Source organism: Rhagoletis zephyria, unplaced genomic scaffold (genome assembly GCF_001687245.7).
Source record: "Rhagoletis zephyria isolate East Lansing unplaced genomic scaffold, Rhagoletis_zephyria_1.1 Rzeph_scaffold_06097, whole genome shotgun sequence".
In the NCBI taxonomy this organism is placed as follows: Eukaryota; Metazoa; Arthropoda; class Insecta; order Diptera; family Tephritidae; genus Rhagoletis; species Rhagoletis zephyria.
Window position 1 is genome coordinate 8,812 of NW_016163180.1, and position 15,541 is coordinate 24,352.

Below are 15,541 nucleotides of genomic sequence, written 5' to 3' on the forward strand. Positions count from 1 at the left end.
TAACCAAATTGGGCAAATTTAAACTTTTTGGTTAGTTATAAAAATATTGTCCCTCATATAACTAATTTCATATCAATTGAATTTTCCAACCTCATACACAATTTAAAATAATTCTAAAAATTTTCTTCAAACTTTCAAAGTTTTTAACCGGAATTTCAAAAATAAATTTGAGTATGCAGTTTTATAGTGCATTAAATTTTAGCACAACAAAGTTCAGGTTTGAAGCCTCAAAAAAGTCACGTTGATTTTTAATAATTTTTTGTCCGCTGTTTTTTCCTGTTTTTACCATATAAACATAAATATTTTGTAGAGCAAAATTCGAAAAACAGAAAATTATTAAAAATAAACGTGATTTTTTTGAGGCTTCAAACCTGAACTTTGTTGCGCTAAAATTTAATGCACTATAAAACTGCATACTCAAATTTATTTTTGAAATTCCGGTTAAAAACTTTGAAAGTTTGAAGAAAATTTTTAGAATTATTTTAAATTGTGTATGAGGTTGGAAAATTCAATTGATATGAAATTAGTTATATGAGAGACAATATTTTTATAACTAACCAAAAAGTTTAAATTTGCCCAATTTTGTTACATCCAGTATTTCGTACTCGGTCGTAACTGATTGACCGCTTACTGTATACAGTGGCGCTCACGTAAATAGCACACTTTTATTTTTTACAATATCCGCAATAGGGGTATTCTCGATCCGATGCATACTGCCTAGCATGGAGGATAGATAGCATAAACAGCAAGATTGTTGTTGTTTCATGTGTTCAAACAACAACAAAATTAGCCAATCATGCTATTTATGCTATCTATCCTCCATGCTAGGCAGTATGCACCTGATCGATAATACCCCTAATAAAATTATGCTATTTATGCACCATGCTAGACAGATTGTAGCAGATCGAGAATACCCCTAATGTTTTTCGTGATAAATTATTTCCTTAATAATATATATAAATATAGAATATTCTATACCATAACCATATAAGTCAAAGTTTAAAACTTTGTGCTCATTTCACGAAAATTTAACAAATTTCAAAAAAATGCCATCACAATTTTAAAGTTTTTATTAAGAACCTTTAGAAATTGATTGGGCGTTGCACATTTTCTTCCATTTAACGCATGAACAACATCTATTTTTTTATGGAATTTTCAAACCTGCTTAACATCATATTAAAATTTAATGGGCTACAAAATTGCATACCCAATAAATTTCTAAAGATTCTTAATAAAAACTTTAAAATTGTGATGGCATTTTTTTGAAATTTGTTAAATTTTCGTGAAATGTGCACAAAGTTTTAGACTTTGATTTATATGGTTTATGGTATAGAATCTACTATATTTATATATATTATTAAGGAAAAAATTTATCACGCAAAACATTGTGAATATTGTAAAAAAATAAGTGTGCTATTTACGTAAGCGCCACTGTATGTACAAAGTTTTTATTGAAGCAGTAAGCATTTAATTAAAATAAAGAGCACAACGTTTTAAACTTTGATTTATATCATTTAAGTTATGTTTTTTCATTACAACTTAGCGAAATAATAACATTGAACCTTATTTATATATGTTATGAATTTTACATATTATTTATTTATTTGTTCTGGTTTAAAACCGAAAAGTATTTAAAAACACATATGTATGTTAAAATATAAATTTGTAAGTGCCTTACTCATATAAGAGAATTTTACAAATAGCAATAAATATACACCAAGTGTCAAAATTATAAGCGCACCACATATTGACAAGTTTTTACAATTTTTTTGTTTTGTTTAATTTTAGTTATTTTTTATAAAAATCTAGTTTATTAATTAACAAAAACCGTATAAATCCAAGTTTGCATCAATGTGCAATAGTTGAAAAAAAATTCAACAAACTTTCGCACATCGCACATTGTTTCAAACTTGGATTTATACGGTTTTTGTTAATTAATAAACTAGATTTTTATAAAAAATAACTAAAATTAAACAAAACAAAATAATTGTAAAAAGTTGTCAATATGTGGTGCGCTTATAACTCGCTAGTCAGACGTATGGTGTATGCCGCCTATTATACTACACACATGTTACGTTTGAGTTAATTAAAAACATAAATAAATGAAATATGACATTTTCAGTTTGCTTAAATACATGATATATTTGTTTGAAATTTGAATGCGAGCTACAAAACTGAATTAATTTGTTATTGTATAAACCAAGGTTTTATAAAAAGTTTAGTTTAAAAAATTTTTAGCGTTGCAAGAAGATTGGATGATCAGTTTTATACGTAATTGTTTGTACACTACTGAACTGCAGTTAACGAATTATACGAGCTATTTCATCCCTTAATGATACTCCAATTTCATCCCTTAATGATACTCCATCTTGATGATCTTCGTATTCATTTTCTGCATTATCGTTTTCAAGAGATTCATTGTGCTCTACATATTCTTCAGATGGGGTGTTACGTTGGCGACAAATATTGTGTAGTGCACAGCACACATTAACGATTTTGCAAGCAAATTTAGGTTCGTAATTTAAACCATGTTGTAGGCAGCGAAATCTACTTTTGAGAACGCCAATAGTGCGCTCGACAATATTTCTCGCGGCTGCATGTTTCATGTTAAATTTGTGCTGAAATGTTCCTAATTCTGCATTCCTATATGGAGTCAGCACGAATCTTTCCAGTGCATAACCGGAGTCTGCCAAAATGAAATTATCATTTATTGACCTCGATAAATAGTTTTTCGCCTGACTATTTTTCCAAATGAATGAGTCGTGACATGAGCCAGGGTGTGTGGCGTCTACTGCAAGTATTTCCATATTATGGTTACATATCTAAATTAGAAAAAGAGGTATAAATCAAAAACAAGTTTTATAGATTGAGTCCTTACGAGCATAGCATTCAAGCTGAAGAAACCTTTTCTATTAAAAAACGCTGACTCATTTTGAACTGGCTTTAGTAATCGAATGTGCGTCCCGTCGATACACGCAACGACCCGAGGCAGCTGGTATTTCCTATAGAAGTTCTCCCTGGATTGTTGTATTTGCGGTTCAGTCATTTGCAACGAGATATTTTCTGCACATAGCACACTTTCCATTAAAGGAATATATTTGTGCAACACCTTCCCAAACGTGCTTCTGCCTATGTTAATGTGGTGGTCCTTTGCAACACATAACTGAAAGGAACCAGTGGCAAGGAAGCGAAGAACAGCAGCGAACTGAATTGATTGTGGCAACCGAGTTGTTTTTAAATGTGGCTGGAGCTTTTGTAGAATAATTTTAAACGTGTCTTTGTCCACCCGGAATGACTTTAAGAAACTAAAGAATAACTGTGTAATAAATAGCTCAGTTTATGGCTTTGGATACAACTCACCTTTCGTCTGGCATAGTACAAATATCTGACCTTGCCCTTAAATGCTTTAGTCTCCTCAATTCTGTCTTTTTCTTTAATCTTTTTGCTTCAAAACACGCTAGTGAAAAAATGAAAGGCATTTTTGTTAATTTATAACTTGTTGAAATAGCTAAAACAGCTGTTTTGCTATACCAGAAACAAAGTGAGGAATGGAACTTATCGATAACAAAAAGTTGCGAATTCAAGAGCACCTAAAAATAAAAACGTACGATTTTTACGAAAACGCAAAACGCAAAAGTAAATGAAAATGGGAGCCCGGCTGTATGTGCATTTTGCCTTTTAAGCCAAAGTCAGTTGTGAGTAAACAAACAACTCATGACAACTCCCTCGCTGTCGTGTTGCGCTTGAATGGTGCGCATGCGCAGCCATGCACTTGAAAAACGCAACGTCAAGCGCTATTTGCCGTTGGAGTCACAAAAATGGGCTGTAAATTATGCGTAAATATGCGTCGAAATGTGGCGTCAATGCCAGAGCTGCTGGAGAATAGTGAGTAGCCGGTCTGCGTACCTCTTTCGCTTCTTCGTCGTCTAATCAATGTGGGCCAGAGCATTGTTAATGCGATACGATCCGGTTGTACGCAGACGGCCGTCTCTTCGAAGATCATTGTCGCGTTCGAATGCGTTTGTAACGGTGCTTTTTCGTTGTTTTCCTATTTTGTGCTGCCCTCGCTTTGGAATTATCAGCTTACCTCCATAATTGACATTTTTAAATATTTACTCTTCGCGGGTTTCCTTTCTAGTGTGATATTTATTCAGTGAGTTGTCACTTTTTTGCATTATGTGGGCCAAATGTTTTATTTGTATCTTTTTTTTATCGTTTGTTTGTTAATTTGTTGTATTATAGCGCATTTTTATTGTCTGGCTTTGTATGTTTCAGCTTAAATTGTTTATTGACATTATTACGTGGGGTTTGATGCCACCTCTGCCTTAGATGAATTTTCTTTAAAGTCAATAAGGAAATTAGAGGTAACACGTTTTAACACTTCAGTGACCCCCTAAGCCCTAAATAGTTTGATTCATAATTATAGAAAAATATCCAGCCTCGGTTTGATACATCCATTGACTTCGAACTACAGATTTGTAGACATGTGCCTAATTTTTCCGGCTCGGTACAGAAATCACATTTGAAAACCCGCGCGAACATGCGCCGAGAAAAAATTAGCGAAACCCGACCTGGCACGGCCCGGTAGGACTTAATCCGATTAGAATAAAAAAAAATCCCATTCTTATACATATATTATATTCGTAACAGTGGCATGCCTAAAAACGAACGCGTAAGCTTTTTTGCGTAATTTTGTACGAAAACAATTCTGTGTCGGAGGTGAGATAAAAGATGTAAATCTCTGTATGTTTCCAGGAAATATTAGTTGTGTTTATTTAAACAGATAAATTTGCCTTTCGCATATACGTATATTTTTATCCACTACTTTATGTAAACGAGCAAGCAAGAATCTTTGTTTCCCCTTATCGAGAAACTTGGGTCCGGTTTAGTTATTTGTTCAACGATTTTCGGTTGTTGTGTCCAAGCGCATAACCGGAATCCAAAAACTTTAACATACACATATAATCAGAGGATGAAACTTTTATTTAAAATAAATGTTTCAAATTATTAATAAATTCGGTTTGCACTATGCACTTTTTTGAAAAATTCGATGTGGATTCTGCGCGAAAATACTGTGATATGCACAAGAAATACTGTATACCTTTGACATGCGGAAGTGCCTCTTCTCCGGCAACACAGAAAGGAGAATTCTACTTAGTAAGAGTTATAACTCTATATATAATCCCTAAGCGCTGCCGAAGGCAGAAGCAAGCGCAACAGGTGGTGCACCTAGCAAAATGCATGTTTTCAATGGCTTGGAAGAAGCTGTTATTGCTCTAACTGGATTGGGAACCAGTTCTTCAGGCATAGGAGGAGTTCTGGCTTGTGCTTCAACAATGCAACCAGAAGCTGACATAGATGCGCCCATGGTTACTATGCCCGACAACTCCGCACACCTTTCTGAATCCATTGCAATAGCACCCTCTTACTCTGCTGCTATGAGTGTTTTTTTAATTCATTTCCACTTTGTTTCCCTTCATTCAGCTATCTTCGAAAAACAACTGATAGCTGGCAATGCTCCACATGTTTCCGCAAGGTTTGCAGCATGTGGATTACGAAAATTCGGGTTCTAGAATAAGGGGGATTGATAATAATTTTTCAGCAAGTTACTGGGAATTGATAAGAACATCTAAAGGGGCCCCTCATTTTTCACAAAGTAAAGTAAATGTCATATTTTTAGGTTATTTTCATAAAATACATGATAATAAAGTTTGTCTTAATTTTATTTTATTGGTAATTACATGTTTTTATTTTTATTTTTCCATTTTAGTTAGACAAAAAACAATACTTATGCTGGATTTCCACTAGGCATTAAATGGCAAAAATGACAAATGACAAAGTCGGTCATTAAAAAATAATCATTAAAATCATTTCCACATGGCATTTTTTTAAATGGCAGACATTTTTTGTCATTTCAATGCCTAGTGGAAATTCGGAATTAAGCATAAATTCTGGGTATTTATCTGATCGCGCTTACAGAATTACTATAAACAAATTTTCAGTGTGCTACTTGAGTGTGGTTCCATCAGTGTTACCGTTGTGCGACTAAAGTGTCAAATTGATACTTTTTGGAGAATGGCGCCTCCTGACACCGCCTTTTAAAAATAGGCTTGCTTTGAGACTTTTCCAAAAAATCATGCGACTTTTGCCCCTTTTGTTTGATTTAAAATTCTATATACACATTTTGACAATTCCCTCATAAATTATTTTTTTCTTATGTGTTTAAACATGCTTTTAGTATTTACTTTTCAAAGGCACTTAAAAATTACACCCCTGGCCAGATTTTGACTGATTTAAACCTTTTTATTATGTCAAACATTTTCCGAATAAATCTCCAGAAGTAGCATGAATTAATGCACCGTTTTTGTAGCTTAGCATTTCCCCCAAATTATTTGTGTTAAATTTATTATTTATTTAATGATGTAAGTACTTTTTTAACTGCTCTTTTTTCATACTATATACAAAATATGCATATTGGGTCTTTTTAATATATCCCTCATAAATAGGTTATTATTTTAAGAGAAAAAATTATTTTTGACAGAAAAGGATGATTTTCATTAACAATTTATTAAAAATAACACCGGTCAACAAAAAAAAAATTTTTTCTTTGGGTTTCTGTTCTCATGCTTAGGTTCTTATTCCAAACATTAAAGAACACTAGAATTTTCATTTTTAGTTCTTAAAGTTTGCTTTTGTCTGATTTATGTCGATAAGTATACGTAATACGAACAATTTTCATTATTAGACACTCATTTCTTGTTATTTTACATTTATATGTTATTGTTTATCACAAATCTTAAATAAAAAAGACTCTGATATCCAGCAAAAACTTTTATAATCGTAATTTGAAGTAAGATTATAAACAAAATATAAAAATTAGTGATTTTTACAGAAAAATTGAAAAACTGCTCTAGTTTTTACAAAAGCAAACTTTGTTCAAAAAAATAATTTTTTCTCTTATTTTTAGCGTAGGAGAAACTAAAATTTAACATGTCGGAAGTCGGACCCAAAAATCGCGTTGACTGGTGTAATGGGGCATAGTCATAGATGAAATAAAGTCTACTTTAAGCAGCTTTTTTGGCAGATGTTCCGTTGAAAAAAGCTAAAACTAACGTTATAGTCGATTTTATTTCGACTATGAATATGACGTAATAATTTTCGAAAGGTAAAATAATGAACGTCTTTACATACATGGTATAAATGATTTAAATGACTTGAAGACCACAGATTAATGAAATGTAGTCATTTAATAAGAGGTTACTGCTGAAATAGAGATAATTAGGCCATATTTAAATTTATGTCGTTTTCCTCTTTTAAATAGAATTACCCATTTCAAACTATTTGAAGAAGTTGATTACAAAAAAAAAAATGGTTTAGGCCACTTCTGCTCTCATGGCTTCACATATCTTTGACGTCTTCGAGAAAAATATTCTTCATCAAAAATTAGAGGTGGTAACCACAAAACATCCGCAGATCTCGGGTTTACGAAAAAAAAATTATTAAAAGGTAGATTAGATTATTCTCACTTTTTGTTTATTCTTTAATTTCCGTTAATTTAAACTCATTTGAGTTTGACACTTTCCATGATTTTGCCTGCAAAAATTCTTCTGACTAAATCTGACTACTTGGGATTGAAGAGAGTCACTGTCACTGAATGTTGCTCTCTCATTTCTGCTGTCATTTTCGATGTAAGGAACGCTTTTTGGACTAAATCTGAGTACTTTGGACTATCTCTGACTTTTTCTGCGAGATAAGGAACGCAGCTGATGTGGTGCGGCTATAATTTTTTCGGCCACTGTATGACTATTTAAAACGAACCAAATTTCCTCAGACATCAAAGCTCTTACTCTTTAAAACAATGATGGGCAAAACGCTACTCGCGAGTAGCGTCTGCGTCGCAGCGCTATACGTATACAGAAACGACGCAATTCAGTCTGCTTTCAGATTTCATGAGAGTAGCATTATGCTTCGCCGTTGAATATTTTTATTCGTAATTTTAGCGCGTGGTTGCCACCTATATATGTAACAATGCCCAAAATGTCTGAGTATGAGTGCCAATTACAGTTTTTGGTTTTAAAAAAAGCTAATAACGCCCAATGCTTGTTATGTGGTAATACGACTACTTGGAATCGTACTTTTAATATAAGGCGACATTATTTGTCATTCCATCCGGAATATGAAAAATATGAAGGTGATGACCGCGAGCAACTTTGTGAATTTTGTTGTTGAATAAACTATGATTTTTTAAAACATTAGTTTAATGAAATTAAATTAAAAAACTTTTCATGCACGTACATATGTACTTATAAAAATTAATTTCATAATTCATTATATGTATTTACTTATTCATTATTTTTTTATTATATTTTATTATTTTCGTTTCATGTTCATAAGACAAATTAAATATAAATTTGTAAGAGCTTTTTCTAACACGCGCAAAAAAAGGACGCACTTTTGTACAATATATAAAAGTGGCAACTGTTACTAAGCGCGATTCACGAATACCATGACAAAATGAGACTGTATTGGTGTGCCCATCTATGCTTTAAAATTTTGCAGTCGCAGTAGGAGCACAAGCCACGACCACTTATCCGTTAATATTTGCTCTATTACAACGCGCGACAGTCAATTTTACACACGACAAAATCAATATATTCACAAAACGCGAATAACAACCTGAAGAACAAACTGAACATATGATGTACGGTTTAAGTACTTTAATTGTTTTATATATAAGGGCGTAGCACTTAGGGGAGCACGAGTTTATATAGAGGGAAAAAATGTTTGTAATTATTTTTTTTTGTGTATATAAACAGAAATTTTTGGGTTTAAGAAAGTATAAGGTTTCTGGTATCCTTTACAACGATACGAAATTTTTATATACCAAGTATACAAATACGCATATCAGAAGAAAGGAGGTTTTATTGCGTTTAAAGCGATATCAATTTTCTAAAAATCGGTTAGTAATTGTTTTGGTTTAAAATATTTTTTTTTATAAGAAAAGGTATTTTCTCCCCTTAAATGTTTTTTTTTTCAAATTTTTACAAACGAAGTATACAAATATGCATATCAGAAATCACGTTTACTACGATATCGATATTTTTTAAATCAGTTCAAAATTGTTTGAAATATAAGATTTTTAATTTTTCGAAGACCCAACATGATGGCACCTGCAATATAAGTTTGCACAAAATAATTTTATATACCATTTAAATAAGAGCAATAAACGAACTACGTCTATATTTTTAGTTGTTTACATACTAATTTTTTACCAAAGGCCCTATTCCGAACTTCGAAGGCCCATATCTCGATTTCGGAAGCTAACTTCGAAAAACGGAAAAACTCCTTTTTTACCTATGATTCAATCTCTTANGTTATGAATTGCCTAGGGGCGGCAAATATTTAAATCCGCCACTGCTTATAAGAGAAGTGTACNTTTTTAGTTGTTTACATACTAATTTTTTACCAAAGGCCCTATTCCGAACTTCGAAGGCCCATATCTCGATTTCGGAAGATAACTTCGAAAAACGGAAAAACTCCTTTTTTACCTATGATTCAATATCTTAAAAAAATTGGTTTGGTCCAATATCCAGCCGAGTGCTGTACAGTGTAATGATTCCAGTATCTTCATTTTTGTATATTGTAACTATCAATATCTTATAAGAGAAGTGTACAATTTTTTTTTTTTATCAAAAACTAATAAAGGTAGAAGGACGAAATTCGAGGATGTGGTAGTTTGCATATTAGTCCTTGAGATAAATATATATTTTTTAAATAAATATTAGAAATGTCCAAGGATATTCAAGGACAAAATTTTAAAAGGACATTTTCAACACTTATTCGTCCTGCTGCACCAAACAATTTATTTATTTTTAATTCTACAGAATTTTTTCTTTTAATAGATACCCATATTGTTACTCCACAATGCAGCAAATCTTTTAAATATTTTCTGTATTCAATCATATCCCAGAAATTTCAAAATCCTTTAAAAAAAGTCCTGACGTCAGAGAGAAAAATTAAAAACGTAGTTATACTATATTATGCTCCTAGTTTTGTGAATATGTAAATTTTTTCGTGTCTTTTAAATATTTTTGGTTTTTTTCGCACGGTGTTACGTCTCCTATTATTTCTTATAGTACGTACAAGNGAAATTCGAGGATGTGGTAGTTTGCATATTAGTCCTTGAGATAAATATATTTTTTTAAATAAATATTGGAAATAAATATTGGAACGTAGTTATACTATATTATGCTCCTAGTTTTGTGAATATGTAAATTTTTTCGTGTCTTTTAAATATTTTTGGTTTTTTTCGCACGGTGTTACGTCTCCTATTATTTCTAATAGTATGTACAATTTTTTCTTACACTTACAATTATTAAAAGTCAATACCTTCCATCAAAAATCAAGAACATCAATGCACCCCCAGGGCTCTTTTGAACGCACAAGCGCTGCCAGAGATACTGAGAAAATATGCTCACATGCTGCTACCATCCGCGCTTGAACTGACAATGAATGTGACCTGATGCAAAGGCAAGAAAAGTTTCTCGATGTAACATTTTTCTAAAAAGAAAGGAGTGACAGCCAGCCGCTAACCACTAAACAGCCACCTAGCAGTGCTAATCCGATTGCCGATGCTCGAGTGGCACTTCAGTAGAAATTTTAAAACAAAAGAAAGGAAAAAATTTAAATCAAATCAAGGAAGCAAAAAAATATTATACGTAGAAAAGCAGCAGTGCAGACAAAAATCATTAAAATTCATTATTAAGAAAAAAGTGCGAGTTCAAAAGTGCGAATGAAAGGAGCAGTAAGAGCACCAAACTCCAATAATGAAAAGAATTAGAAATAGACGTGCATGAATTNAAACAAAAGAAAGGAAAAAATTTAAATCAAATCAAGGAAGCAAAAAAATATTATACGTAGAAAAGCAGCAGTGCAGACAAAAATCATTAAAATTCATTATTAAGAAAAAAATGCGAGTTCAAAAGTGCGAATGGTTGAAAGGAGCAGTAAGAGCACCAAGCTCCAATAATGAAAAGAATTAGAAATAGACGTGCATGAATTTTTTTTGTATGTTTAAATGCATATGTATTTGTACACTGAAGTTGAAATGTAAATTTCTATTAATGTTGATGATGCGGTGAAGCATTTGAAAGCACAGGCACAGTTAGTGCAGCGGCGGCATAAAAACAATTGAAATGATGCTTCAGGTTTGAATTGTTCACCGATCATCAATAATGCAGAGATCCAGACGCCGGAGGAGTTGGAAGAAGGTATGCGTACATATATGTATGTATGTACATATGTTGGTTGTATCTGCGTGTATGCCTGTACATAAGTACCTATATATTTACATATGTGGTTGCCTCAAATGCGAGCGCCACAATTTTTAAATCGAAATTTGCGTTTTTTTTAATTTTTCTACCATTTTTTCTTTCTGACTTTCTTTCATTATTCATTTGCTTCTTACTTTTTTCTCGCTTGGTCATTGTTTTTATTTTCTTTCGTGGCACTTGATACACAGATGAGTAGTAAATACCCCGTAGGAGATTTCTCTAGCCCAAAAATAGTTCAAGATGCACTCCTTTTTTCACAATACTAGTTCCTGCTCAATCCCCGAACAACAGCTTCAACTGTCTACTTTATAATGGAGGTGTCATTGGCGGTAGACATTTACCCCATAAGCATTCCAATGTAGACAGTTCAGAGATAAACTAAACGAAAAATCTCGTTCGTTGACGATTGTTGTAGCCGAGCGACCCGTGCGCCGATGTTGATTAAATACAACAACGCAATACTTTGTTTGCGTTAGTTGATGCTTGCACACAGAGTGTCCAGATTGAGCGATTTAGCGCTAATTTGGCGAATTTTTTTCTTTTCTAAAAATTTTGGAAATCGCATTTAGCGATTTTTGGCGAATTCTCCCCTTCAAGTAAATTGCTTGTGAGCTATCATGTAAATGCGTCGAAATACATGGTAAGTAGGTTATGGGGTGAGAGCTTTAATTTTGATGTGGCAACACTTTTTATTGTTATCAATTTTATTGTAGCTTATCGAATATTTGCCAATATAAAACCACCATTTGTGACAACTCCCGCTGAATGTGAAATTTGCGATTTCATTTGTGGAAATAGCTGATCTCGCCTTATTATAGCTTTTATTTTACTTTTTTTTTACTTGTGCGATTAATCAATTAATATTTTTTTAAAGTATGAATATCTTTGAAGAAAATCGTTTGTACATAACTATCGTATAAGTGATTTGTGTTATTTATTATTACCCTGAAGGCATTATATTCGTACTTGGTTTTAAAAACTATGTTAAAACCAGATATCATTTTAAAAACAAAAATTTTTTTTGCCGATTTCATGAATTTTTTTAAAAAAAAAAAAAAAAACTTGGCGATTTTTATTCAAACATAGCTCTTTTCTTTTTAAAAAATTTGGACACTGCTTGCACAGATGAACGATATGTAGTTAGATTTGAATTTTTTACACTTCGTCTGCCAGCAGAAATCGGAATTTTTTAAGTATCCAGCGTGCGTCATCGCATAACAAAGCAACCAGTCCACGTCGTGTTCTGTTAGATACTATCTCTGAACTACATAGTAACTTTATTTCTGGGGACACTTGCGCACTGCAGGGTACCGAGAAACAATAGCCATAACGTACATATTTACAACTTATACATACTTACTTACAAATAAGTTATGAGGAACCGCAGAGTTGGAGTCGGTCAGCCGTGGTTGGACGCAACGGTTGGCCAGCTAACTGAGTAACCTCTGACCGGTGAACGCATGAAATCCCCGTCGAGACCACAAACTCAAGCAGCAAGCCATAACATCGGCGCGGCTTGGCAAATGATTTTTGTGGTTTGCTCAGTGCGCATACGTTATTGGATTTTGCTTTTTTGATTGCATTTCTTGGTTTATTGCTTTTAATCTTATGGTCGATGTTGGTGGTTAGTTATGAGTGCGGTTTATTCTGTTGCGTTTATAATGTAAATATGCAAAAGAAAAAGCCACGATGTGCATTTTTACTAGTATTACTACCAATTCATAAATGAAGCATTCTGGGCTAAGGCCACCGAGTGTATAAAGCAATTTTTTTCTTGCTCTGGCGCAATTAAGAATTCGGGAATGGTAAATTGAATTTGGAAAATCTATTTATTAAAGGCTTACATAACAATAAAAACTAACAATATAAATCATATATATATATATATTATTTACATAACATACCATAAAACACAACGCTAGTATTGGAAAATTTATTTTAAACCATTTATTTGGAGTCGATTTTGTGCAGTTTTTGGGACAGTTATGCCCGAAAAATTATTTTCGGTGAAGAGCTACAAATTTGGATGCGTTGAAAAGCGACCTATGTGATTGCCATATGTACATAGTACATATGCATATTGGACAATGAAAACCGCCACGAAGTAATAAAACACCTACAAATATATACTTTAAGTTGGGGATTTGGACGGCAGCGTATTTAATTCGTCAATTTTTCGAAAGCGACATTGGTGAGGCCATCACCATCAACGGAACATTCAACCGAATAATGGGAACTGATTTATTTTAGGCCAAAAAGAACGATTTGACCATTGATGACCCCCGAATCCCGATGAATACCCATCGAGTAAAGCACAAGTCCTTCAATTTAATTGAAAACGAACCCGAGGAAGGATGTCATCGAAAACTAGCATTAAGATAGCTACGGACTAAGAAATAAGTTAAACTGCTACACAGATCTTTTGAGTTACAGGATTTCCACGTTTTACGTTACGTAAAAACCGCAAGGAAGATAATGGCTTGGGATTGTGGAGCGTTCAGCACCCGCAGCCCCATTAAGTCTAATCCAGAGGTTCCCAAGCTTTTTTTCTCGTAGACCCCGATCAAAATTTTACTGATTTCGGTTGACGCCCTTCTGCTACATTTCTAGCATATTCCTAAAGCTCGTGAACTACGCATGATTGTGTTAGTTACTATTTTAATCCTAGCACCATCCTACAAAGTACAATTATGAGTGCAACCCGTCGGAACCTCAAGAAGTGCGCGCACTTTTTTGTGCGAAAATAATGCCATTTATTTCCAACTAAGTACCCCTATTTATGATTATTGGGTTAAATTCTCTCATTATATACATCCGTATCAAAGACCCGTGTCGTCAGAGACGACACGTTTACATTAGGTTGCCTTAACTTTTTTTCATAGTTATAGCTTAAGCTTTATGGCTTTATAAAATGTAGTCTACCGACTTCCAGATTACTTTAATGTTTTTCAGTACAGAGTGGTAACAAGTATTAATAACAGGTGTACTAGTCTGGGCACGTACGATCATTCTGACCATCGCTCGTCTCACCTGAAGAACTTTCTGGATTCGTAAAAACTCGAGATGATTGAAATATATACATATATGGATAGAGTTTTTGTGGAATTTTAATAAGGCAGTCCGTCTTACCGAAACTAGTATTATCCCGCACGGTGAGAAAACTGAGTACTCGTACGGCTTCTTTTTTCTTTTGCTATCGCAATTATTAAATTTTGAGATTTTCATAAAAATATTTTGCCTGCATGTCGGCATGGATTGTCGTTCTCAAAATGGGCCATGACTCTCCATACAAGAAATAATAAATTCCAAAATTTATTATATTATAAGATTTTCGCCAAAATATTTCGGAAAAGTATTAAGATTTACGGGAGCTGGACCGATTTGAAAATACCTCCAAAAATCTGGTTATTTTGATTTCATTGATAAACTATTCAAACATTTGTATGCAGACCTTTTAAATTTAAGCTCTTCTATCATCTGAGGTGACTTTTTGGAATAAATATTAGAAAAAATCTATTTTTGGGTGTCTCTTCAAATCGGTACTGCTCACTTTAATCTTAAGGTTTTTGCGAAATATTTTGGCGTAAGCTATTAAATCTAATAGTTTTTACGATTCCTGTTGAAAAATTACGAATCCTTTTGTTGAGACACCCTAGTATAAATATGTTATTTAGTACAAAACGAAAAACTATAGACGGTGTACTTTACTTTATCGTAAAAAAAGAGTGACCTTTTTTGTTCCGTGTTACCCTAATGTATGTACATACATATACATATGTGTATGTACATACTTATGTGAAAACATCGGTATTAATGTGCTTTTATTACAAAGTGTCGCATTTGCGCAAAGACATATTTTTAATTAGAATCTAAATGCGTTAAAATATTAATTAAAAACAAGTAAGAGCAGCGCTGTCTTCGGCTATGCCGAAGGCTTCATACCTTTTATGAACATCTGCAAATTTTACTTTGACAGATTACTGCTTTTGAATACATGTGCATACATTGATAAAGGAGTTACATACTTATATAAAAAATCGCATCTAAAAAATCAGAGGTATGGAAGATATACTTTATATGGCACCAATCTAAGTGATTTTCACTGCTATGTGATCGGTATGTAAACCGGTAACACAATTTATTGGGTTTAGTTTCCTACATAAAGGAGATATATGGCAAAAACTGGTATCTGAACAATCAGTGCTATA

The 15,541-nt window shown here is 33.0% G+C and overlaps 1 protein-coding gene across 1 annotated transcript; it reads right to left on the minus strand.

Moving 5' to 3' along the window:
- Positions 1-1,964: 1,964 nt before the first annotated feature.
- LOC108372848 (putative nuclease HARBI1) lies at positions 1,965-2,915 on the minus strand. The gene is made up of 2 exons (XM_017628640.1): positions 2,879-2,915; positions 1,965-2,822 (listed from the first exon to the last, which is right to left on the minus strand). The coding sequence occupies exons 1-2, from the start codon at positions 2,882-2,884 to the stop codon at positions 2,301-2,303; spliced, it is 528 nt and encodes a 175-aa protein (XP_017484129.1). The 5' UTR covers positions 2,885-2,915; the 3' UTR covers positions 1,965-2,300.
- Positions 2,916-15,541: the final 12,626 nt, after the last annotated feature.